Consider the following 24305-nt stretch of genomic DNA (forward strand, 5'->3'; position numbering starts at 1 on the left):
CAGCCAAATTAATGCCATAGTAATACAAACTACTACATATGGGTTATTTTGTGCCCTTGTTGTAACTTTGGGAATCATAACTTTGAACTTCTCCATTTAAGTGCACAAAATTCCAACCAAAATTACATCAGTGTATGTTCTTCTTGAGTCTGGAAACAAACTAGCTATCTGAGGCCCAATATATCAGGTTTTACCTTGTCTGTATTTACCATACATTCATCTCTATTGAACACTTACTGCTTTAATCCACAGCAAACAGAGAATTTTGGTCATAGAGATGGAGAGCAATGAATAGATGTTCTTCGGTGATCCATCTGGTACCCTCTATACATTTAGAGTAGCACTTGCAAGTGCCTGTATATTTCAAATATATAGAGCCAAATTATACTCTTACCCCAATGTGACACCACCTATTTCAATAAACTGTACCTATTAAACTGGAAGTAAAACATGATCTTTTCTGTACTGAGACCTCTGCAATACACAGGTACAGAAAAGTGAGTGGTAGATTGAACTCTGGCCTCCTGTGGTTTTTGTTAGGAGTAATGTTACAAAAACTGTTACATCTTTGTTACGTCTTTGACTTAGTTTTAAATGATTTCTAATTTGAGGGCTGACATGTTACATAAAGCTTCAGTGGAACATTTAGTAGACAGTATGTACATTGAATTGTAGAGATACCATACTCATAACTGCATGCTAAATATTCTTAGGGAATTTACAAGGAAAAATACTCCCTGATATCTTTACCTTCATCCAAGTATCCTTACAAAGTCATTTGAAAAATGTTGGGACAGAAGCTATCTCTGTTGAAGCGGGTCTGTCCAAACCACGAAGGAAATGGCTGAACCTGTCACGTTCACACCCTAATCAACTTGACCATAAGAAACTGACCCTGTGTGACTGTTCAATCTTTATTAAAAATTTAACTCCCATTTGTCTGTAACAAGCTGCAAGGGACAGCACAATGTGTAAAAAAAAATGGAAAAAAGCATAAATTTCCGTAAAACATAGCACTAATCGCATGAAGGTTGACAACAACAAGAACAAAAAGATATCACGACAGCTTAATTGTCCTTGGCTCAAGTTAACAGTGAGGTGAGAAAGATCATTTCACTAAGGCAGATACAGTAATAAAAACATAAGAAAGGGTTTTTTTCCACCAGTGAAGAAATTAAGTCAGGTAGGAATAATACTCTCATTAATTTAGCACTTAATGAGATCAAGACAAAATTAATAAAAATAAAACAATGATAATAATACCCTATTCTTATTACACACCTGAGGTGGCCCACTCAGCAGCAGCCTCCTTGGGTGAAAGGTGTCCATTCTGCCCTCATTTCTATTATTGTAGTCCATATGAATTGGCTTGGGAACTGTCCACTGGCGATAGTATAGAGACTGCTCCGTGCAAGTCATCATTTTACTCATGACCGGGCGGAAAGAACTTGCCCACATGACAGAATGGTAAGGCAAGAGGGAAGATGATTTGGGAAGTCCGCTGCTGTCAGTAGAGGTAATAATGTCATATACCAGTTTAGGCAGGAAAACGATGGGGGGTTGTTTCGATGCTTTTGTCATGGAGCACTGAGATGTCTGCAGGATGAAGGTGTTGTGAGTAGGTGCAGAGGAAGAGGAAGAAGACGAGAAAGGTGATGAGGATGAGTTGATGGAAATTTGGGCACTTTTTATGTTCTGTTTTGAATCCAGCTGTTCAGCTGCAGCTGGCAAGTGCTTGCTGATGACCGTTTGCGCCCCCTTTTCTACTTTCTGCCTTTGCCTTTCGCAGTTGTGTGTGCTCTCTTCAGTACTGCTGCTTAGGACTTGGTGGGGTGACTTTGCTACATCCCCTGGTGTTGCTAACAGAGGAGATGATTCAATGCAGAATGTGGCACCTAAAAACAAAATCTGGATTTCAACATGGGGTGGAGTGATCCTTCAGCAACTACCTTGAACCACAACATTTCTATTCCACTTTTCATAGTTAAACCACACTAAACAATAGACATGATGTGAAGACATCAACAACACTGCTCCTGTTGGGCCATCCTCACTCACGCAGAGAGTCTTATTGAAACTAATGGGAGTATTTGTGTGAATAAGCCTATGAGATTTTGAGTACTAAAATCCATGGGGAAAAGCTCCCACTGATTTCAACACTGAGCCTTACATTTGTTAAATTTCCCATTTCTTCATGAAATTTTAAAATATATATAACTTTAAAAAGCATAATATTCACAGACAGTGTTCCCTATAACCTGAGTGCTTGGGTGGTCACCCAGGAGAGATTCAACTGCCATGCAGCAGATTAGCAGAGCTCCCACAGCACCCACAGCCTGCAGCATGTGTTTCTATTGGTGGTGCAGAACTGGTCATGCTGTGGTGCACATAACAAAATGTATTCTGCATACAAATGGAAACAATTAGAGGAAACCTTGTTCACAGGTTATTTCCTTGGACTATAATGGTTTTAACATAGCCATGATTTTGATCCTATTAACATTATAATTATCAGCATTCTGGAAGCTGAGGGCTTGATCCTAGGAGTTGTAAGCATCTCCAATACTCAAAGATTTCAAAATGGAGATGCAAATAATCAGCAGTTCTCAGATCAGCCTTTCAAAACAGTTTGTCAAGGTACTGATCTCCGCAACACTTATTGGAATCTCCCCACAAGCAAAAAAAAGCAAAGCAAAGCAAAAAGTGACTGTCAGCACTGATGTAAACAAACACAATCCCATAAAACCAAATAGATTTCAAATGGCTAATTCAGGACATGCACCAATTTTTAGTACCACCAATTTTTAGCCATTGCTTCAGACATTCACTCCTGGGGGAATTCTGTACCACTGCACACATGCAGGAATCATGTCCCCCACAGAGGGCTTTCTTTTTCCTTTTCAGAGAAATACATTGTGCTGGGGAGGCACACTGCAATTACACCTTGTACCCACCAGGGCCTGTTGTAGCATTAGAACAGGGGGCAAAAAAGCGTATGAGCCAGAGCAGCCATGGAAAAGGAGACAACAGATGCTGCTTTTCTCACAGTGATATACCTGGAGTTCAGAAGAGCTAGTGGGAGGAACAGACTGGGAGAGGAGCACACGACCTAGTGGAGAGACAGTACTGAGCCAGGGACTGAGTAGTAGCGGGCTATAAAGACACATGTGCCTGGGGGAAACAAGGTGCAGGAAAAGACAGGGGCAGGACAGATGTGCCTCAATGATTGGATAGGCAGGTGTCATCCAGGGTCTGCATTGGAGAGGCTCCCCAACTCTCAAATAATTCCTCCAAAAAACACCTGTTTTATACTTCCACGCACACCAACAACCCTCCAGATTCACTCCCAGATTGTCAGAAATGAATTCCCTCTCCCTCCGCTCCTGCATTACCCTAAGCTCCCCTAAACCTTTGCACTGCTTCTGAGAGGTGCAGGAAATACATTTTTGTACTGTAGTTTAAATGAAGTATTGACAAACACACACATTTCTAAAAGAGCACCGTACACTGAAAACATTTTCAGCACCCATTCTAGTACCCCACCCCCTCCAAAAAAAAATCATGAGCATTTTTCAGGCAAAATTTAGGAAGGTCTTTTGAAAATGCAGAGGTAGGTCCTCAGCTGGTGTGAATTGTCATGGTTCCAGTTATTTCAAATGGAGCCCTAACAATTTGTACTAGCTGCAGATCTGCATGTTGGTACCGGACATAAACAAATATTGAAGAACATTTCTCTCGATACAGTATTTTATATAATACAGTGAGTCCCTCGCAGACCTGTACAACGGCCTATGCATTCATGGATCAAGCACATCTAATTATTTTTGATCTGAGGAGTAAGATTCTTGAAAGCTTGGAGTTTTTTAAATGTAATGGTTAGTGCGTTCATAAAAACAGGTTTTGCCAAAAACCTAATGATTTGTGTCTTTTGTTTTTCGTTTGTCAGGAGAAATGAATTGCCACATTTGCATCCTAAAAGCATCATAAAGTCTTACTTGAAGCTTTTGAAGAGAGAGATGAAGATGCAGAGTCATGGGAGCGTGATCTCTCTCTTTTGATGGGACTTCTCTTTTCTGAAGTGGAACCTGTTTCAGGAGAAGATGGAGGATAAGGGAGAATTACAATTCTAAAGACCAGTTCTCAGCTATCACCAAATTGAAGGGATGCTGGGCAAAAGTGGCTTAAAGCTCCTCTAGATGCCCCGATTCAGATGCTATTGATTGTAGCTGTTCTTCCTAAGCTGTAGTTGAGCTACAATAGCCTTGTAGAGCCAAAAATGCAGCCAAGAGCTGGTATAGAACAGGAGTATCTAGTCCCTATTCCCTCTTCACTAATCATGCCTCCTTTGAAGTATGAGTGACACACTAGCCCCTATGTCAGTGTTTCTTAAGCTTTTTTAGACCAAGGAACACCAAACAAGGATTTGTTTGTTGAACAAAAATTTTTAAAAAAAGTTGCCTGCCCCTTTAAGTGTGGCCATTTTGAATTCTGTTCTTCTCCACGGTACACCTCTGACTGCCTTGTGGCACACACAGTTTAAGAAACATTTCCCTATGTGGTACTGCCAGGTGACGACCCTTAAAAAGGGATGTAAGACCATCTTTAGAGCTGAACTGTTCTTTTCTCTTTGGTAACAATATAATTTCATTCCCCTCTCCAAGCTGCTGATGAGAAGTACATCTGTTAATTTTGGTCCTCATTCTGCTACCCTTATTTGTGTTGAATAACACCTTATTCATTTGAGCAGCCCCTTCAGTGTGACCATCACGTGTCCTCTCTGTGCTTCAGTTCTCCCATCCGTAAAATGGGTAAAATAATGACTTTTCAAAGGTTCTGAGGATCAACTAATTAATGTTAATAAACATTCCTTGCATTCCTCAGTTGTAAGACTGTATAGTACGTACAGATAAAATTATCTGGTAAGTTTAATGCCAAAAGTTCACAAGCTATCACTGTAAAGTCAGATAATGTCTCCCAATCTTTTGCAGTACCCAGCATTACTAACTGTTGAATACTTATCTACTTACTGTTCCCTTCCATTTACTGTTCCCTTCCCTTGCTTTGCACTTTGAAAGGCTAATATCCAAAGGCTAATATTAGCTGAAATGTATGGTACTGGCATTAAATTCACAAGCTGTGTTAGAATACATTGTAGGAGAACTGGAACTACAGACATTCATTTACCTTCTGTTGCTATTTCTTCATCTTCATTATCAGTACTGCTCAATTTCTCTGGGTCACTCTCCAACACATCATTCACAACCACTTTCTCTATGTGGATTTCAGAGCTAACAAAGTATGCTGCCAAGCCAAGCTCTTGCTCCAAGGCTGTTCTTAATAAGCAAGAGGAATTTATTAAACGTAGGTCACAATATCTCAATGATCTGGAAATAAACCAAAAGATACTATAAAAACTCACTGTATTCCACACCTTTATTATTATTATTATTATTATTATTATTTTGCAAACATAGACAGTGAGGAATTTTGCCATTGCCTACTTAACTGATGTGTGAGATAGGACAAAGTGATATGAATTCACCACTATATGGTTTCATTATTATTGCTTGAACTAATATAGTCTAATGTACTAAGCATAAGTCCTGACTCTGACACTTACTTTCTTGCTAATCTAGCACATGTCACGTAACCTCTTTGACCTAATTTATAAGCATGCGCAACACTGATGTTGATGGAGGTTGCACCTGCTTACCCCAGGGCTTAGTGGGACCTTTTTGTGTCTTGGTTTCTTCACTTATAAAACAGGACTAATTGGGAATGCTGTGAAAATGAAAGTCCACACCCCGCAGCTCCACCTCACAACTATTACTAACAACCTGCTATACCACAAATGTTCCACTGGATACAGAAACTACCAGAAATCATTCTGTCATACAAATGTCACCAGACTTTGCATCTTATCAGACACAGTAGGTTGCAGAAAGGTTTTTCAGCCATTTGAAGAGTGCAGAGAAAAAGAAAGTTGTGAAGCATTGGGAATGAACAAATGTCATGGAAATATTTGTCAATTCCTTCCTACCTTGGCAAAGCTTCCCCTTGAGGATCCATTCCACTAAATATTAATATGCAAGGCAGACCTTCTAATTCCAAATAGGTCTGTGGCCTCCACTCCGCATCTTCAATTTTCTGCCACATCTATCATAGAACGTAAAAACGTTGGTGGGCAAATTTATATGGCACAATTAAAAATGAAGAAACAAATGATTAATTGCCTACTGTACAGACCTAATTCTGCAGATATTGCACATGAGAAATCATTGCAGAATCAGGCCCTAATTTGAAAGGTCCTGATTTGAAAAATCGTCTTGTCTTCTTTCAGAAGTTTTATATCAATGATTGACTGTCCCATAACATGCTTATATTTTAGAACGCTAATGAATTGTTACCATAAGTGGCTAATTATAGATCCAAATGCTCCTCTGGGAAACATGAGAAAACATTGTGAAGATGTATAGCTTGATCTTCAAAGACAGAAAACATGTTACTCACTATAAAGGTGTTTATTTGTTGATTCGGTTTCCTAACCACAGCTGTCAGTCCCCTTTTGACAGCCACGTCCATTGGATGATATCTTTATTCACACTGATTAGTACCTGGTCAGTGAGATTTCTTGATTAGTAAGGTACTACTCAGTGGGCAAAAAGGTATCACTATCTGGCCCTTATTTATTCAGTAAGTACTAACAATACCGTGCTGCAGAAGACACCTAAGAGAATATGGCATGTGATTCTGAATTCACTTATCTCAGCTTTAAAACACGGTGTTATTCATGATTTGTAGGAGAATGAGCAAAATGAGGCCCTTTTCCTCTGCTCTGTGGAGCGAAGTAGGCAGACAACATAATTCAGATTTGGAATGGTAAAAACAATTTTGGGAATATAATTTTTTGTTTTAATAGCTGTGTGATAGCATTTCTACTAAGGGGAGTTGTGTCTATGGACATGTGTGATGCTTAAGGACAGACTGTGCATGGCTGTCCTTACCCATATGTAGAATATGCAATTGCATAGGGCACCTGGAAATGTGGGGCATCACTAGGTTTTAATGTCCACCCACCTGCCTCTTCCTATCCCTGTTCTGTGGCTTTGCTTCCTCTGGAGAGGAGCTAGTTAACTTAAAAGTCAAAAAAGCCTGCCACACCTATTAGCAGAGACTGAGTCTGTGAAAGAGCCATTAAGTGATAGTGAAACCATTTAACAAACATTTGCTAATGCCAGGTATATACTGTCAGATTTTGAATTTACTGTATTAGTCCACAGGGGCTTGAGTTTAAAATCTGCTTTAAAAATATTTCATTAGTCTATTGCTGAAGATCAAAAAATCACATCTCTAAAAATTGTCCCCTCCCTTTCCCTGGCTGCCATCAAGCATAGGGGCACTAGCTTATTAGCACTGCTTAGGGTCCCATAAATCCTAAAGATAGCCCTGAGATTATGTGATTATAACAGTCCTTTCCAGCCTTAAAAAAAAAATCTATGAATCTATTTCTTCCAGCATTTTCATATTCAAAAATCACATAAGGTCCAGAAAACATTAGGCATCATACTTGGAAAACCTGGACTATTCAGGGACCCATGGGTAGGCTTACTGATCTGAAACCTTTATGACTGATAGTTAAAACCAAAGCAGACTGTGGAGAGCTTCAAAAGGTCTCACCAAACTAAGTGATTGGGCAACAAAATGGCAAATGATTTGTAATGTTGATAAATGCAAAGTAATGCACATTGAAAAAAAATAATCCCAACTATACATACAATATGATGGGAACTAATTTATCTACAATTACTCAAGAGAGATCTTGCAGTCATTGTGGATATTTCTCTGAAAACATCCACTCAGTGTGCAGTGGCCGTCAAAAAAGCTAATAGAATGTTAGGAATCGTTAAAAAAGGAATAGAGAATAAGACAGAGAATATCTTATTGCCGCTATATAAAACCATGGTACACCCACATCTTGAATACTGTACACAGATGTGGTCACCTCATCTCAAAAAAGATATATTGGCATTGGAAAAGGTTCAGAAAAGGGCAACAAAAATGATTAGGGGTTTAGAAAGGGTCCCATATTTAGAGAGATTCAAAAGACTTGGACTTTTCAGTTCAGAAAAGAGAAGACTAAGAGGGATATGATACAGGTCTAAAAAAAAATCATGACTATCATAACAAGTACAGAAAAAGTGAATAAGGAAAAGGTACTTACTTATTCCTACAATATAAGAAGTAGGGGTCACCAAATAAAATTAATAGGCAGCAGGTTTAAAACAAACAAAAGGAAGTTTTTCTTCACTCAACACAGTCAACCTCAGTGGAACTCCTTGGCAGAGGATGTTGTGAAGACTAGGACTTTAACAGGGTTCAGAAAAGATCTAGACAGATTCATGGAGGTTAGGTCCATTATGGCTATTAGCCAGGATGGGTAGGAATGGTGTCCCTAGCCTCTGTTTGTCTGGAAATAGATGACAGGAGAGGGATCACGTGATGATTACCGGTTGTTTCCTCCCTCTGGGACATCTGGTATTGGCCATAAACCTTTGGTCTGACCCATTATGGCCATTCTTATGACTATTAAGCTGGGCAATACAATTCAAACTGGTCACTGAGGTTTGCTCACTAGGGGAAACCTGACTGCTCTGGTAAAGCAAACCAAAAATAGCTTTCATATTCACTTGGGCTTTTGCCACTGTGATGATTCACTGAAGACACGGTCCAGTGCAATGTGTGGTTTGGAGTTCTAATCATATTTGTCAAGGCCCTCCTGAGCAGCCATCCAAAATGGACTGCAGGAATAGGAATGTCAGATGGATGTGTCTAATAGTCAGGAGTCAGACTCCTTAGAGAATTTTAGTTATGCTGGAAAATAGCCATCTTCATCACTGATGTCTCAGTCTCATGCCAATAAAATCTGTGCTAACCCAACCCACCCACTGAAAGCCCAGAGATTCTGTCCAGGAAATGCCATTCTGCAAGTTACCTTTAGTTGCTCCACAAAGTGCTTCCCTATGGTGATTCCAGAGTTAGGTTTTCCCAAGATGATTTCAAAATTATCTGCAAGGGATAGTCTTTCCCTTATATGATAAAGTCGTTCATAGGCCACAACAGCCAAAGGAATGCAAGGAATTCTTAACACTACCATGAAGCCATGACCACTGGAGCATTGCTTTGAAGAGTTTATTAGGTTCTGGGTGATTTCCAGAGTTTCAACTGAGGTGTAATTCTTCATCTGAGACAGACCACTTACTGCCATCATAGCTGCAGAGTAATGCTGTACGAGGACAAATGTCCTTATCACTGCGCTGTGTAATCTGGGAAATCTGAAATAAATTGTGAAGCATTAAAATCCTAGAAGTAAAGTGAGAATGCTGCCCTTGTAAAAATTATTAACACTCAAAATTTAATCCAGGTGGAAAAGTCATGCCAAACACACAGTAGAAGCTCACTGATCCTCACTAATCTTCAAACCCTATCATTCCAAGACCAATTCACAGTCTGTCCACGTCTCAGTAAAGAATTAATAGCTAAGTGGAAAAGTGAAGTTACATTACCTCTGTTGTTATTAAGACTTCATCTCATTTGCAAAACATACTATTGAGTATTTGCTAGAGCACTATACAGTAATATTAATCAAAACTAAAATGCACCTGGTCCAGGTTTTCCAAGTACAATGCCTAATATTTCCTGGACCTTATTCATATATATGAATGTATCCTTGCTTTTTACTCATGTTCACTCGTGTAAGATCTGATTCAACTACTTCTAAAATCAATCGAAAGAGCTGGTTTGAGCCCTAATACAGATTCCCCCCCGGCCGTTAGTACAGTTTTGCAAAGTTCTGCTTGCTCAGTCTTTTATTTCTTGCACACCGTAAGCCCCGCATAGAGTCTGACCAGAATTTTGTGCCTGCAAATTATACCTAAATAGCAATCACTATGGCCATACGAGAAGTCCTGTGGCACTTTATAGACTAACAGATTTATTGGAGCATAAACTTTCGTGGGCAAAGACCCACTTCATCTGATGCATCTGACGAAGTGGGTCTTTGCCCACGAAAGCTTATGCTCCAATAAATCTGTTAGTCTATAACGTGCCACAGGTCTTCTCATTGTTCTTGCAGATTCAGACTAACACGGCTACCCCTCTGATACTATGGACATAGTTACTCCATGTTTTTAATCTGTATCCCTCCATATACAGCAAATCAGCTAACTAACTTCATGTTTTTGAGCTTTGATGATGTTCTATAGCATTCTCCCTAACTGGGTCTTTCATTGATTTAACTCCATGAGCCAAAGTGAAATCTCACCTCCTCTTTGTGGTCCCACTAAAATATTTACAAATGTTATATGTTAAAACAGTTTTTTGATAGCCATCCAAGTTCAGAATGGAATCAAACTCCCAATATTGAATAAATAACACCTGTGCCTAAGCACAGAAAAAATACTGCAAACTCTAGAATGAGAACTCCTGGTAGCCACAATGCAGCTGTTTAAACCCACAACTTTTGACCATTAAGGCAGTTGTGCTGTATGTTAGATACTCTGATACATTTTGGTGTGTTAATTCATACATAAACTAATTAAGTTAGGCTACGTCTATACAGCAGCACTACTTCAGGATACCAGAGGTATCCCAAAATAGCTATTCCCCCTCTTTTGAGTGTGCCCATTATTCCAAATTATCATGGGCTTGCTATTCTAATGTCCCTGTAAATTTTATTCCAGAAGGAGCAGGAGATGTTTTGGAAAAGCTATTTATTTAAAAAATTAGTGCTGTGTAGACAGTGCCAAATTTTGAAATAAGCTATTTTGAAATGGACTTGAAATAAGCTACGCAATTTGCGTAGCTCAAATTGCGTAGCTTATTTCGAGCTACAGCTGCAGTTTAGACACACCCTTAGTTACAGTAAGGGCAGGGAAGCAGCCAAAAAGTATTAGCTGGGGTTAGTTAATTTCTAACATTGCACTTTGAACATAAGATTTGCTTGTAATGTTGTTTCTGTAGTGCCTATGGGCCTCAACCAAAACCGGGATCTTATATAGAAAGAGAGTGCCTCTGTCCTAAGTAGCTTCCAGTCTAAATAAAGACAAGGTAGGACCACAAAAGGAGGCAAAGAGAGGTAATATGATTTGCCCTAGGATGTTCAACAGGTTGGTGGCAACGCCAGAAATAGAAAGAACCCAGGTGTCCTGATTCGCAGCCAAGTATCCCCACCCTGTGGACCAAATTTCATAATGTTTTAAACCAAAAAATGTATTGTACCGTTTTCCTAAAGCCATGACCATAGCTTCAAAAGAGCTGTCATATCGAAGCAATGGAAGGCTGTGCCCAGAAAGAGTGGATTCAATGAATTCTGACAATCCAAAGTATTTCTTGTTTTCATGGTATAGATCTATTCCCTAAAGTAAATAAGATAACAACAATTTAAGGATGCAACTTATATGTAGATTATAAATAATTCATCAATATACCATCTATAGACATTCTTTATATCTCATACATACATACACACTAACACACACAGACATACATTTAAAAAACAATCCATGGATCTATTCACTCACATTCATGCTCACAATATGGTCATTCTCAGAAGGTTTAAATTGATGTTGTTCCAATGACTTCAATGAAGCTTACTTACAAATAAGCGAAGCTCATGATCTGGGTAGATTTATACATTATGTGTCTTCCACACAGCACAAAAACTGCACCATTCTGAACTGCTTGACACATCACCTTTCCGCACCTCAGTAAAAGTACATGCCAAAACAAAAATGTCTGAAGAAAATCTTGAAAAAATGTCAGAAAAACAGCTAGGGAACTTTTCTGATAGTAAGTAAAATGTGCTGGTCCAGCTTGCACGCATGAACGACATTCTGGTTATTCCCATGTATCAGCATATGAATTAAGCCTAAATGAAAGGTATCAGTAGTATGGATAACCATGGGGAGATGTGTAAGCAAGAGGAAAGATGAAGATTTAATGAACACTTTTATGAGCATCTTGCTTTCTCAGAATTCAAAAATGAAGATTGAAACCTGTGATTGCAAACCACTTTGTAAGAAGCAGGAAAATGTCACTAGTGCAGGGAGCAGTCATGGTCTTTATTACTTCCTCTGAGCAGTCAGGATCATACCCCATCCCCCGCAATATTTTAAATCTACTTACAAATGTTAACGAATATTTGCAGAAAGTTTATGGATGCGTAATACAGCTGGTGGTTATGTTAGCTCTGGCTGAAACAGACTGGGGATCAAAAGGACACTGTGGGACTCCTTGCCAGCCACGAAGTGTAGAAGCCGCACAGAAAGAAAGGCATGACTCAAGAGACTTGTATGATGGTATCAGTGTTCATAGAGAGGGAACAAAGATGCTGCTCACAATCTGATCTACAAATGAACATCTTCATTTCTTTTAGGCCTGAGCAGGCCTGGTATGAAAAATTGGCATACCTGACCAGGGTGAGTAGCTTACCAAAAAGGGGTGAAAAGAAAGAAAATTTGTATCACTACATAAAGTATCCCCCTTCTCAGTAGCTAATGATCACATAGGGTACGTCTACACTACAGCGCTAGTTCGAACTAACTTAGTTAATTCGAACTAAGCTAATTCGAACTAACGCGTCTAGAACTAAAAACTAGTTCGAATTAGCGTTTTGCTAATTCGAACTAGCAAGTCCACATTGAGTGGACTCTGAACAGGGCTTAAGGATGGCCGGAAGCAGTGCCGGCAGGGCATCAGAGGAGGACTTAGAGCGTGGAGATGCTGTCTCAGGCTAGCCGAGGGCTGCGCTTAAAGGGTCCCGACCCCCACCCCGGACACACAGTTCTAAGGGGTGCCCCGCTTGCAAAGAAGTTCTGGCTTGGAGTGCCCGGAGTACCCACACATCACAGCACTCGGCCATCAGCCCGGCTGCACTTGCCGCAGGCTGCCATCTGGGGAGAGGGGGCAATTGGGGGGCTGCAGGAGAGCTTCCACCCCCAGAAGCCCGCAGAGCCAGCCCAGTCCTCCCCATCGGGGGCTCGTACCCCATTCCTCCCTCACCTCCTTCCACTTACCCTTCCCTAGCCCCCTTTCTTCTTGATGTACAAAATAAAGATAAAGTTTCTTCCAACATTGACTCTGTCTTTATTGAACAAAACTGGGGGAGACTGGGAAAAGGAGCTGGGAGAGGGGAAGAGAAAGGCTGGGAGAGGGGAGGGCAACTAACATGATCAGGGGTTGGGAACAGGTCCCAGATGAAGAAAGGCTACAGAGACTGGGACTGTTCAGCTTAGAAAAGAGGAGACGGAGGGGGGACAGGATAGAGGTCTCTAAAAGCAGGGGTTGGGTGGAGAGGGTGCATTCAGAAAAGTTCTTCCTGAGTTCCCATAAAGAAGGACTAGAGGACACCAAAGGAAAGGAATGGGTAGCAGGCTTCAAACTAGTAAGAGAAAGTTGTTGTTCACAAAGCAAATAGTTAACCTGCGGAACTCCTTGCTGCAGGAGGCTGTGAAGGCTACAACTGGAACAGAGTTTAAAGAGAAGTGAGATAAAATCATGGAGGTTGGGTCCATGGAGTGCTATTAGCCAGGGGGTAGAAGTGGTGTCCCTGCCCAAAGTTTGTGGAAGGCTGGAGAGGGATGGCACGAGACAAATGGCTTGGTCACTGTCTTCGGTCCATCCCCTCCAGGATCCCTAGGGTTGGCCGCTGTCGGTAGACAGGCTACTGGGCTAGATGGACCTTTGGTCTGACCCAGGACAGCCATTGTAAGCTCATGGCTCAGGGTCGGGGGGTCTCAGTGGACCCCCTTGATTTTCATGCACACCTGCTCCTGGGTGGCCAGGCTGGCAGCTCTCCTGCCCTAGACGGCCACTTTCCTGTGCCTAGTGCGGAGATCGTGGACGAGGTCCACGATATCCGCACTAGCCCAGGAAGGTGCCCGCCTCTTGCGGTCCAGGGCAAGCTCCTGGGAGCCGCCAGCCTGGTCCCGGGAAGAGGGGGTGGGCTGGGGGACATCGGGTGGGTGGCTCTGTGCCGTGCCAGGTGCAGGGTCTGCTGGCTGGGTGCTGGCAGGCTTGCACCTGGCACGGGCACCGTAGCCAGCCCGTGCCCCTTTAAGGGGGCCGGGGCCGGGAGGGGGGCATAGAGTTTCCCTGGTGTTGGCCAGAGTGGCCACCAGGGAAACCTGGGGAGGGCTAGCCTCCCAGTAGTTCGAATTAAGGGGCTACACACCCCTTAATTCGAACTAGCTAGTTCGAACTAGGCTTAATCCTCGTAAAATGAGGTTTACCTAGTTCGAACTAAGCGCTCCGCTAGTTCGATTCAAATTCGAACTAGCGGAGCGCTAGTGTAGCGCCTATTAAAGTTAGTTCGAACTAACGTCCGTTAGTTCGAACTAACTTTGCAGTGTAGACATACCCATATATATTTACAATTACCAGACATCCTGAATGGTTCTATTGAAACTGGGGGCTTCACCAAATTTCAGTGGATTCCTATGACATCTGGTCACTTCGGGGACATCTGTCTGCCATGTTGGTGCCCAATGGCATGGGAACACTTTTAAGAGTGAGGGTCCTAAAATCCAGCCCCCCTTACACCTGCCCACCCATCCCCAGCTGAGGCTGTGAGCAAAGCCTCAGCATGCAGGCTAGCAGCAGAGCTCTCCAGCACACAAGACAGCAGCCAGGATACCGGGCTTGGGGTAGCAACTGTGACCCCAGCATGTTGGGCCAGCAACAGAGACCCAGCATGCAAGACAGCATCCAGATCCCAGGCATGCGGTCTGCAGACAGGACCCCTGCATACGTATCTGGAAGCAGAGCCCTGGCATGCAGGGTCAGCAGATGGGACTCCAGGCTCTAGGCTGGGAGCCCAGGGATGCTACAGCATCCCCCACACCCACAGTGCCTACAGTGGTGTCATGTTGCAATGCAGCGTAGCAGTGCTACACAGGCCAGTTCCAACAGGTAGCTCTCTTCCCTCCTGACATGTTTCCCTTGAGGAGGAGGAAAGTAAAAGGACCAAACTATAGGATAAGAATATCAAAGGCTTTCTTTAGGCAGCTCCTGAATCAGCACTTCTCTTCAGGCTGCTCCAGGAACTGGGTGTGGGGAGAAACAATGGGATGAGGATGGGAAGGCAATGGACAGTAAGGAAGAGAAAAGGCATGGGAGTGTGACTGAAAAGGGACTGGCAGATATTGGGAAAGGGGAGGTAGAAATGGGAGGCAGGTGAGTGGCAGAAGAGGAACAAACAACAAAGGGAAAGAGATGGACAAATAAAAGCGAGAAGCATCTACAGACTGAATGAGGAAGAGAAGAGAGAGGGGTGACACAGATGTAACCCACACACCTACTGGGTATGGTTCAATGTCCCATCTAGTGGTAGCTAGACCAATTACTGAGAGAAAGAATGAGTTTGCTCTACAGCCTTAGCTGAGTGTAACTCAGCCTTTAGCTCAAGCCATAGAAGCTCATACACTAAGTTCCCGAGATCCCAAGTTCAGTTCTGCATATTGGTGTTACATAGACATCCTTATTCATTGTTTTGCTTACAAAAAACACATGGTCTCCAGTGTTTTTCAGAACCTGCAAATGTGAAATAGTTATTGAATGAACCCAAAATCCTGAAAACATCCATCTTACGTTGCTGTACGACGACGGCCAGTGGATTTCATTGTATGGGCTGATGTGAGTATGCTGTGTCTGCAGAGCATAGGGGAAGGAAGTCACATGGAGTGTCAAAACGTTTGGAGCCTCTTTCACCTCTCTGCAGTTCAATAGTCTATCAACGAGTCCCACAGATGGATCCGCTTGAGGATAAAGGCAGTGAACAGAGCTGCAAAAAGAAACCCCATACTCTCCAGAGTGATTTGTATTCAAGTACACTTGTGACAAATGCACGTATGTTACCATCTGAAACCCGGACACGAAAGCATAGTGCACCACTCAGATGGAATGTGGATCTGGATTCCTCACCTTACTTTGTTCTGTTTGCATCACTTGGGTAGCACAAAGGAAGGGGAGAGCAAGCTGCTTATCTCCTCAGCTGGGAGTTCCCTGGCATGATAATTATACCACAAACTCGGGGCTGTGATGGCAGACTTCCCTCAGTCCCTAGTGTACAGCACAGCCCCTAGCATACAGATTGAAAAGGGGCTAACACCACATCAACTGCCAACAGGCATTTGGTTTTCTGCAGACTGTAGACAGGTGCCATGTTCTTTGTAGAAACAGTTAATTTGTTTGAAGACCTATCAGGTCCCACCTCCTTTTCTCAAGACTGAATATGTCCAATTTTTTTAACCTTTTCTCCGAGGCTAGGTTTTCTAAGCTTTTAATTATTTTTGTTGCTCTCCTCCAAATTATCTCCAATTTGTTCACGTCATTCTCAAGCATGACACCCAAAACCGGACATGATACGCCATCTGAGACCTCACCAGTGCAGAGGAGAATGGGACAGTTACCTCCTACATCCTAGTATATGGCCTTTTATTCAAAAAACGTACCGTCAGAAAACATTCCAACTTGCTCTAGCGATAAGTGTCTAGCACGTCATGCCAACTGCCCAGGCACTGTGGAGTTTCTGCAGGCACTGCAGCAGAAGGGCATTTGAAGGAGACAGATGAAGGTGGATGCTGGGGTGGCTTTGCACATATTTACACAGAGCTCTCCAAATATATAAAGAACAGCCTGAAAGAATGCAGGATGGTGCTTGTGGGGGAAATGTAACTGATGGACAATGAGGGCTGGCACTGATGACTTGATAAAACACATGGGATGATAAGCAGGGTACAGATAAGTCACCCAGGACCTTAAAAGGGAGCATTTATGTATGTTTCATAGAAAGGGGAAACCAGTGGAGGGATGCATTCAGGGTGGTGACATAGATGAACCAATGATACAAGAATACAAACAAGAACAACTTTTAGTAAATAATATTGTCTCTAAAAATGACCTAAGAGTGAAGTGGGCCTTACCTTGCAAGATCCCAGTGTGCATGATCATGGATTAGTATAAACAGTGTATGTGGATTCTGCATAGAGTTTTGCAAAAAGACTTTAAATTTAGTCTGGGCATCTGCGTCCAGCTTCACAACATATTGTTCCATCCTCTGCTTTGTAAGGTGCTCCTTTTCTAAGCCAAGTTCTAATAAAACACCTATGGAAATGGAACAGGGGTAAGTTCTTCCAAGCCCAAATGCAGCTAACAATTTTCTGTATGTATAGAGAATAAATCTAGCTAATAATGAGCACCTGAATGCCAGAGGTGAAACAGTGTCTGCTGATATGTCACTTCGGAGGGGGGGACACAAATCAGAAAATCAACTCTCTCAAAGGAACCCAAATCAAGATTTTGAGTGCTGGAGTCAGCAATTGAGCAAACGTGAGACAGCAATTTCTGAGCCACCGCTAGCTGGAATGGACGAATCTGATGCCGTTCAACATTATAACCTGGAAAAAGGCAAAAATCTGTTCAGCTGAATGACTGAAGCCTAATCTTCTACAAACTTGCCCTAAAGTCTGGCTGACTTTAAAGTAGCTTGCTTATGAATTGGGACTTTGCTTTCATGAATGCTAAAAGGGCATTCAAAAACCCTTTGTGAAATTGGGTATTTGTATAATTGTGGGACTCCAGCGTTTAGCCCTAGGACTCTCACACACCTCAGGACTGAAACTTGGCTGTTGCAGTGTTAATGTCCATACCTGAAGGCCCAGATACTAGGAAGTTGACAGGAATGAAAAGGAACTTCCATTCCTGCAAACCTGGAGGACCTAAACAAGAGGAGTTTCTGTGAACCTGAGTTTGGAACTCTGCAAAGGGACTAAGCTCTGCCCACATGGATCCAACTGCAGGGTCATGGCCTTAATTTGTTTTGAAGGAGAGACAACCTGCTCTACTACATTTCAGACACCTTCATTACTTACTTGTGCACACAGCTGCTCCAGTTATATCTGATGCTGTTGGCTTATTCGCTGAAGTAGAAAGAGATGAAGACCTGTGGCTTTGGTTTTCTTGATAAAACTTGTCCAGCAGAAGCTCAATGTCACCATCTACCAAAATGAAAGGACAATGGATATTAGTACCCATGGTATCCTATAGCTCTTTTCTGGATGGTTCCCATAGTCATAACAGAATCAAACCAATAATCAACGCAAAGAAACTATGGGCCAATTTCTCTTCTCACTTGAACCGGTGTAAATCAAGACTAACCTCATTGAAGTCAATGGAATTACTCCAACAGTAATTTAAAGCAAGATAATAACTTTGGTTGGGCCAGGACAATAGGGTGGGCCTGAAATAGGATTGTTTCTCATAAAACAATTCTGCTAGAAGGGACAGTTATACTGTAAAATGGCTACAGAGGGTGGGCACACTGGTAAGCGAGTGGCCGGAGGGGAGTGGGGCTTTAGTTGTTGCCAGCCAAAGCACCCCTTCCCCCAGCATCCTGGGCAGTACAGTCCCCACAACCCTGGCCAGCCCTGGTGAGACAATGCCCAGCCAGCATAGCTCCTGCCACCTCGTCCAGCTTCAGGGAGTCACCACCCAAACAGCATGGGCCCCACTGCTCCGGCCAGCCCAGGACAGCTGCCGCCTGGGCAGCGTGGCCCCCGCTGCCTCATCCAGCTGCTGCCCCAACTAGCTCCGGGGAGCTGCCAACCCCACCCCCTGTCCTGAACCAACCACACACCCAACCTCCAGTCCTGACTCCTGCATCCCCCACATTTCTGCCCTACCTCCCAATCCCCTGCCCTGACTACTGCACTCCCCCATCTCCTGGCCTGAGCCCCCCAACACACTCAACCTCCTTACCTGATTTCTGCACCCCAGCCCCATGCCCTGAGCCCCTCCTCACCCCCAGCCCTGACTTCTGCATTCACCACACTCCCTGGCCCCTACTCTGGGCCCCCTTCACATACACATACACATACACATACACATACACATACACATACACATACACATACACATACACATACACCTCCTAGCCCCTGCCCTGACTCCTGCACCATCTACACCCTCAGCCCTTTGACTCTGGCTCCTCTGTAAGGACCCTAGGAATGCTGGATCAATTTGCTAGTTATACATAATGCAGAAGACAGATACATATTTTACTGAATTGTGTCACATCATATCCTTGCAACCTGTTCAGTCATGTTGAAAGCTATACAGGACACAGCATTAGCACTGGAGGCTCACTTTGCTCAGTGCTTGTGCAGAGACACATTAGTACACCCAGGCTACATCTACACTGTAGGCTTCTTGCGCAAGAACTTTTTGCAGATGAGAACTTCCACAAAAAGTTCTTGCGCAAGAGCACGTCCACACTGCTATGTGCTTTTGCGCAAAATAGCATCCACACTGCCATGGATGCTCTTGTGCAAGAAAGCTCTCTTGTCTGTTCACACATGCCTTTTTGTGCAAGAGCTCTTGCATAAAAAGGCTTATTCCTCATAGAAAGAGGAATAACGCTTGCGCAAAAAGCCCTGTCATCTGATGATCTACTATACTTTTTCTTGCGCAAAAATTCACTTCGGCTACGTCTACACTGGCATGATTTTCCAAAAATGCTTTTAACAGAAAAGTTTTCCGTTAAAAGCATTTTCGGAAAAGCACGTCTAGATTGGCAAGACACTTTTCCGCAAAAGCACTTTTTGCGGAAAAGCGTCCATGGCCAATCTAGATGCGGAAAAGCCCCGATCGTCATTTTCGCGATTGGGGCTTTTTTGCGGAAAACACTACTGTGCTGTTTACACTGGCCCTTTTGGGCAAAAGTCTTTCGGAAAAAGACTTTTGCCCAAATGGGAGCAGCATAGTATTTCCGGAAAAGCACTGATGATCTTACATGAGATCGTCAGTGCTTTTCCGGAAATTCAAGCGGCTAGTGTAGACAGCTGGCAAGTTTTTCGCAAAATCAGATGATTTTGCAGAAAAACTTGCCAGTCTAGACACAGCCTTCTAGTGTGGACACTCTGCAGTACAGACGTAGCCCCAGAGTGAGCGGAGCAAGGTCAGGGTCTCGATTCTTAACTGCAGGTCAGAGAGTGAACATGATGTGCATGACAGCTCTTCAGAGGGTTTTTGGTTGCTCTTACTGCCCAAGGAAAAGAAGTACCTGTGTGCTTGTAAGAGTCATACTTAACAGAAACTTGAAGCAGAAGTAACCACCAACACAAAAATGTGTCTGACAGTCCTAAGAAAAGAGAATCACTCTCAAATGGCTAGTTAATGGCTTGTGACTAGAGCTGGGTGAAAAAATTTAGCAATTAGTAAATTTGCTACAAATGCATTTTGGGGGCACTGAAACTATCCACAAATTCAGATCAAATTTGGCAAATAGCTTTGGCCAAAAACAATTTTTAAAAAAAGGCAAAGCAGTTCATTCTGACCATTTTGAAATAAAATGTATCTGACTTTGTGTCAAAATGACATTTTGAAATTTAGGGTTTTTTTTGTTTGTTTTTGTTTTTATAAAGAGAAACCACACCAAACAGGAAATAAAAAGAAAAACCAAAAGCATTTTGTTTTATTTTGGGTTTTTTTTTCTCATTTCATTTTAAGTGTTTCTAAATCTAAAATTATATTTTGCTTATTTGTTTGTCTATTTTTTTTATTTTGTTTCAGTGAGAACCGCAAAATAACTCATTTCAAATAATGGTTTTTTTTGTTTGGCCCCAAAACAAAAAAATCCCTCATTCATTCAGCTCTGCTCCTGATGTATGCCAGGCAAACTGTTCTTGCCAGCTTTCTAGTCTTCAGTACCAGCTCGTCTCAATTTACTTCACCTTACTTGATTGCATGTGGAAAGTAGCAGGATCAGCAGCCCTTCTGGTAGCTCGGTACTACTTTCTCTCACTTTAGAGGGCTCAGGATTGAGGGCATGCTGAGATGCAGTAGTGGAATACTGTACTCAAATTCTCCTTTTAATCTGAGCATGTTCATAATGCAAATTATGTACATGCATCAAACACATTCAACCATCAATGTGTCTGTCCTGCGCAGTCAAGAACAGAACACTTAACTATATGTTTATGCGCTTTATTAAAATATTGGCATTTATAAATTGACACATTCTGTGAGAATTTCTTAAGGAGAACACATGTACTTTCCCAGATCTTCCTTGGCTTGGTTGTACATTTTCTTATTATATATCCTATTCATGAAAGGTGATGAGCTCCTGCAATTCCCAATGACTTAGGCTCTTAGAGCTGGGTCTATTTATGGCATGTTATGTACCTGGACAAAGGGTGCTAAAAAAAGAGCCCAATGTTTCCACTTTCCCAGTAACTAGTTGATAGTTAACTTCTTTCTGGTACTCTGCTGGGGTAAGCATACTCTCAGACAGCACTCGTGCCTGGTACTTTCCTAAAACAAAACAAAAAAAGCTCTTTTTAATTTAAATTTATATTTTGAATGCAGTTTAAATTAAAGTAAAATTTCTCTACATAATTGATAAAATAAACAATATCTATCAAAAGGCATATCTCCCAAAACAAGAGTAACAGAAATCAGCATCTCTTTCTCCCCCTCTTATGTTCCCCCTCTATTGGTCTCAAGAAGAATGTTTTTAAAGCAATATATGGAAAAGACTGTAAGAAACAGTCTTGGATTTGTCATTCATCTGAGTCATACTGCTTTCCAAAAGTACCCATAGATATTCGTTATTTCATAGATATCCAAACCAATTGTTCTGAGTAAAGCTGCAGAGTGCCAAGAATTCTTGCCAATACTGTATTATCGATGGAACCTGCATAGAACTTCAGCTGTCTTAGAAAGAACATAAAGAAAAAACCCCACCTTTGTGAAAATGTGAACATGTTGCTCAAACCTCTCCTTAGTGGAACTCTTCCAATCACACACAGAAGTAAAGCGGTAGGACTAAATTTTCAACATGGCTTCAGTACAACCTCAGAATTTGCACGTGCATTAGCATGCATGCTCAAAGCCCTCTTTTGCAAGCACTGACAAGCAAAACATGTTAGCAAGTAGCACGGGCAAGGTCACCCATACACGAGCAAGGGTGTGCAATAACATGCAAGCAAGTTAGGCCAACTGACTCAGAAGAAAAAATGATGGCATTTGCCAGGTGTGCCCCAAGCTTTTTACCTAGGAATCTCACCTGTTACCACAATGCAGGAATCTAATGTTCTGTTTCTGCAAGCACATATGATCACCACATAATTCGTCTTCACTAGCTTCCCTTCAGTGAGCAGCTTAAACATTTCGGTAAGTCCCTCGGCGAGAGAGTAACTGCACTCGATGATATGGACACTGTCATTGGAAGAGCTGGCTGCCAGCCCTGCTAGCCACGGAAGCTGGGCAGACGTCATTAGAGTGATCTGGCTGGGAACTGGAGAAAAAGCCTGTGGAATGGCCTGCTGATACTGACGGATTTCAGAGAGGTGTGACTCCCTCCATGAGCGCATGAATATGTGTTCCAAATCCTCAATCAAAGGGACCTGGTCTGGAGCTAAAGAAACGTCAGCATTGGAGGCACATTGTAAATCACTTTAAAATGATGTTGAACCAAAAATCAAACCCCTTCCCATCTGAAAAATACTGCAAATTAAAATCCTTTGAGGACTGATTTTTGCTTTGGTTTTATACATGCAACTCCATTATCCTCGCTGGAGTTACACCTGGTTTATGGCAGAGTCAGGCCCTTTGCCCATATAAAAGATTTAGGGCCAGACTGTTGTTCACACTGCAGCCCCATATAAAGAGTCCCACCAGTATACATGGTGGATCAGGACATGGTTTGGTGGGGGAGTGGAGGAGCCTGGCTAGTCTTTCAAAGATATCATGGTCAGTGTAAATTAGAGCAACCCTCAGCATAGTAGGCTTCAACAGCCCTACCAGTCAGCGGGAGCAAATCTGCCATATAGCCACTTATATTCCATCCTTGGTTCCTATACAGAGCAGAGATCTTCTAGACCCAAACCTCAGGGTCTTTTATCATTTCAACAAAGACTTCTTGTACCAATGCTGGAATACACAATGGGGATTGAATTGATTTCATATCCAGAAAGAATCATTACAACCAACTAGTCAGACAGTCTATATGATACACGTGACAGAATTCCACCCAGTGATTCGCCATCTAGCCCAACAGATTATGGAAGATATACTCTAGATCAGCGACAAAGATATCCAAGAGTCAATGAACATTTTTGGCAGTCCTGATTTCAAATGGGAAATAGAATGAATCTTACTAAGGACTTAGTCCCTCGGAAACTGTAAGTGCCCAACACGTCTCAGCATTTGGCCCTATATTTTTATCAAGACTCAACAACCAGCTCTTTCACTACAGCAGGAGTCCCTTTAGTTAATATAAAAAGCACCTAGTCTAAGAAATCTTAGTCCTTATTCACCAATGGCAAAATATATTAACTCTATTCCAAGATTCTACACAGGTGAAAAAAAACAAACTCACCTAGTTGTACAAGGTAATAGACGGTTAGTAAAAGCTGCATTTCCTCTGAAATAGGCTGTATTGTAGAAGCACCATACTGTTCATAAGCCCTAGACATGGACTGTGAATTTTTGTAGCAGGTGTACAAAAGAGGGCTGACTACAATGTCATTAAGGTTCCCACAAAGATAAGGGAAGTTCCCATGACCTGCAATATAAACAATATTTGCACCTGTCAGATAAATTTAATGTAATAATTCACTGTGCAGACACCACACATATGACTAGTTTTAAATGGTAACAGCTTGAATAATATTTCCGTGCTCAGGTGAGTCAAAGAGAGAGAGAGAATAAAAGCAGTAGGTGAACCCCTTGGCTCAAAGTGTTGTGTACCCTTAATCTATGTTTACACTACGAGTTTTCTCGGCAAAAAATATGCAAATGAGGAACTCATTTGCATGAGTCCCGATCTCATTCGCATATTTTCTGCTGATCCGTTTTTGCGCAAAAACAAGCAGTGTGGATGTTTTCTTTTTGTGCAAAAACCTCTTTTTCCACAAGATCATGTGTGCTGTGATTCATTCTCCCAACCTCTTCCCAGGGGACAACTCTGTGGGAGGCATTTTGTTTTAGGAAGGTTTTTACTTGGTTGTTTTTTGCAGGAGGAGCTGCTGGATTTTTTTGCACATGCTGTTGTGGTGCTTAGTTAGAGAAGGCTGGTCAAAGAAGTGTACCTTGCACTTGGATTGTTTGTGATGGCCCTTAGTCCCTGTGGGAGCTCATGTCACAGTCTCAGATCAGCTTCCAGCAAAGCTCTTATCACAGACCAGCTTTACCCTAGTTCCCCAATGCAGAGGAGCAGAAAAATTAGCCATGGTCTTCATCCAGAGCTT

General features: G+C 42.3%; 1 protein-coding gene across 6 annotated transcripts in view; it reads right to left on the reverse strand.

Annotated features, from left to right (window-relative positions):
- The window catches only part of GREB1 (growth regulating estrogen receptor binding 1), a 169665-nt gene that overhangs the window by 42557 nt on the left and 102803 nt on the right, over window positions 1-24305 (reverse strand). For 5 of the 6 annotated variants that reach the window (XM_089777049.1, XM_089777051.1, XM_089777046.1 and 2 more), the window contains 13 exons: window positions 23435-23620; window positions 22121-22471; window positions 21238-21366; window positions 17928-18053; window positions 17256-17453; window positions 16980-17160; window positions 15646-15838; window positions 11278-11414; window positions 8993-9332; window positions 6041-6156; window positions 5185-5384; window positions 3996-4085; window positions 1282-1895 (listed from right to left, as the gene is read on the reverse strand). In XM_089777049.1, coding sequence (XP_089633175.1) covers window positions 1282-1895; window positions 3996-4085; window positions 5185-5384; window positions 6041-6156; window positions 8993-9332; window positions 11278-11414; window positions 15646-15838; window positions 16980-17160; window positions 17256-17453; window positions 17928-18053; window positions 21238-21366; window positions 22121-22471; window positions 23435-23620 — 2861 coding nt within the window. The remainder of the gene's footprint in view (window positions 1-1281; window positions 1896-3995; window positions 4086-5184; window positions 5385-6040; window positions 6157-8992; window positions 9333-11277; window positions 11415-15645; window positions 15839-16979; window positions 17161-17255; window positions 17454-17927; window positions 18054-21237; window positions 21367-22120; window positions 22472-23434; window positions 23621-24305) is intronic. The other variant, XM_089777050.1, reaches the window with a different exon arrangement.

The sequence above is a fragment of the Pelodiscus sinensis genome, chromosome 3, assembly GCF_052426305.1.
Source record: "Pelodiscus sinensis isolate ZL-2025 chromosome 3, ASM5242630v1, whole genome shotgun sequence".
Classification (NCBI taxonomy): domain Eukaryota; kingdom Metazoa; phylum Chordata; order Testudines; family Trionychidae; genus Pelodiscus; species Pelodiscus sinensis.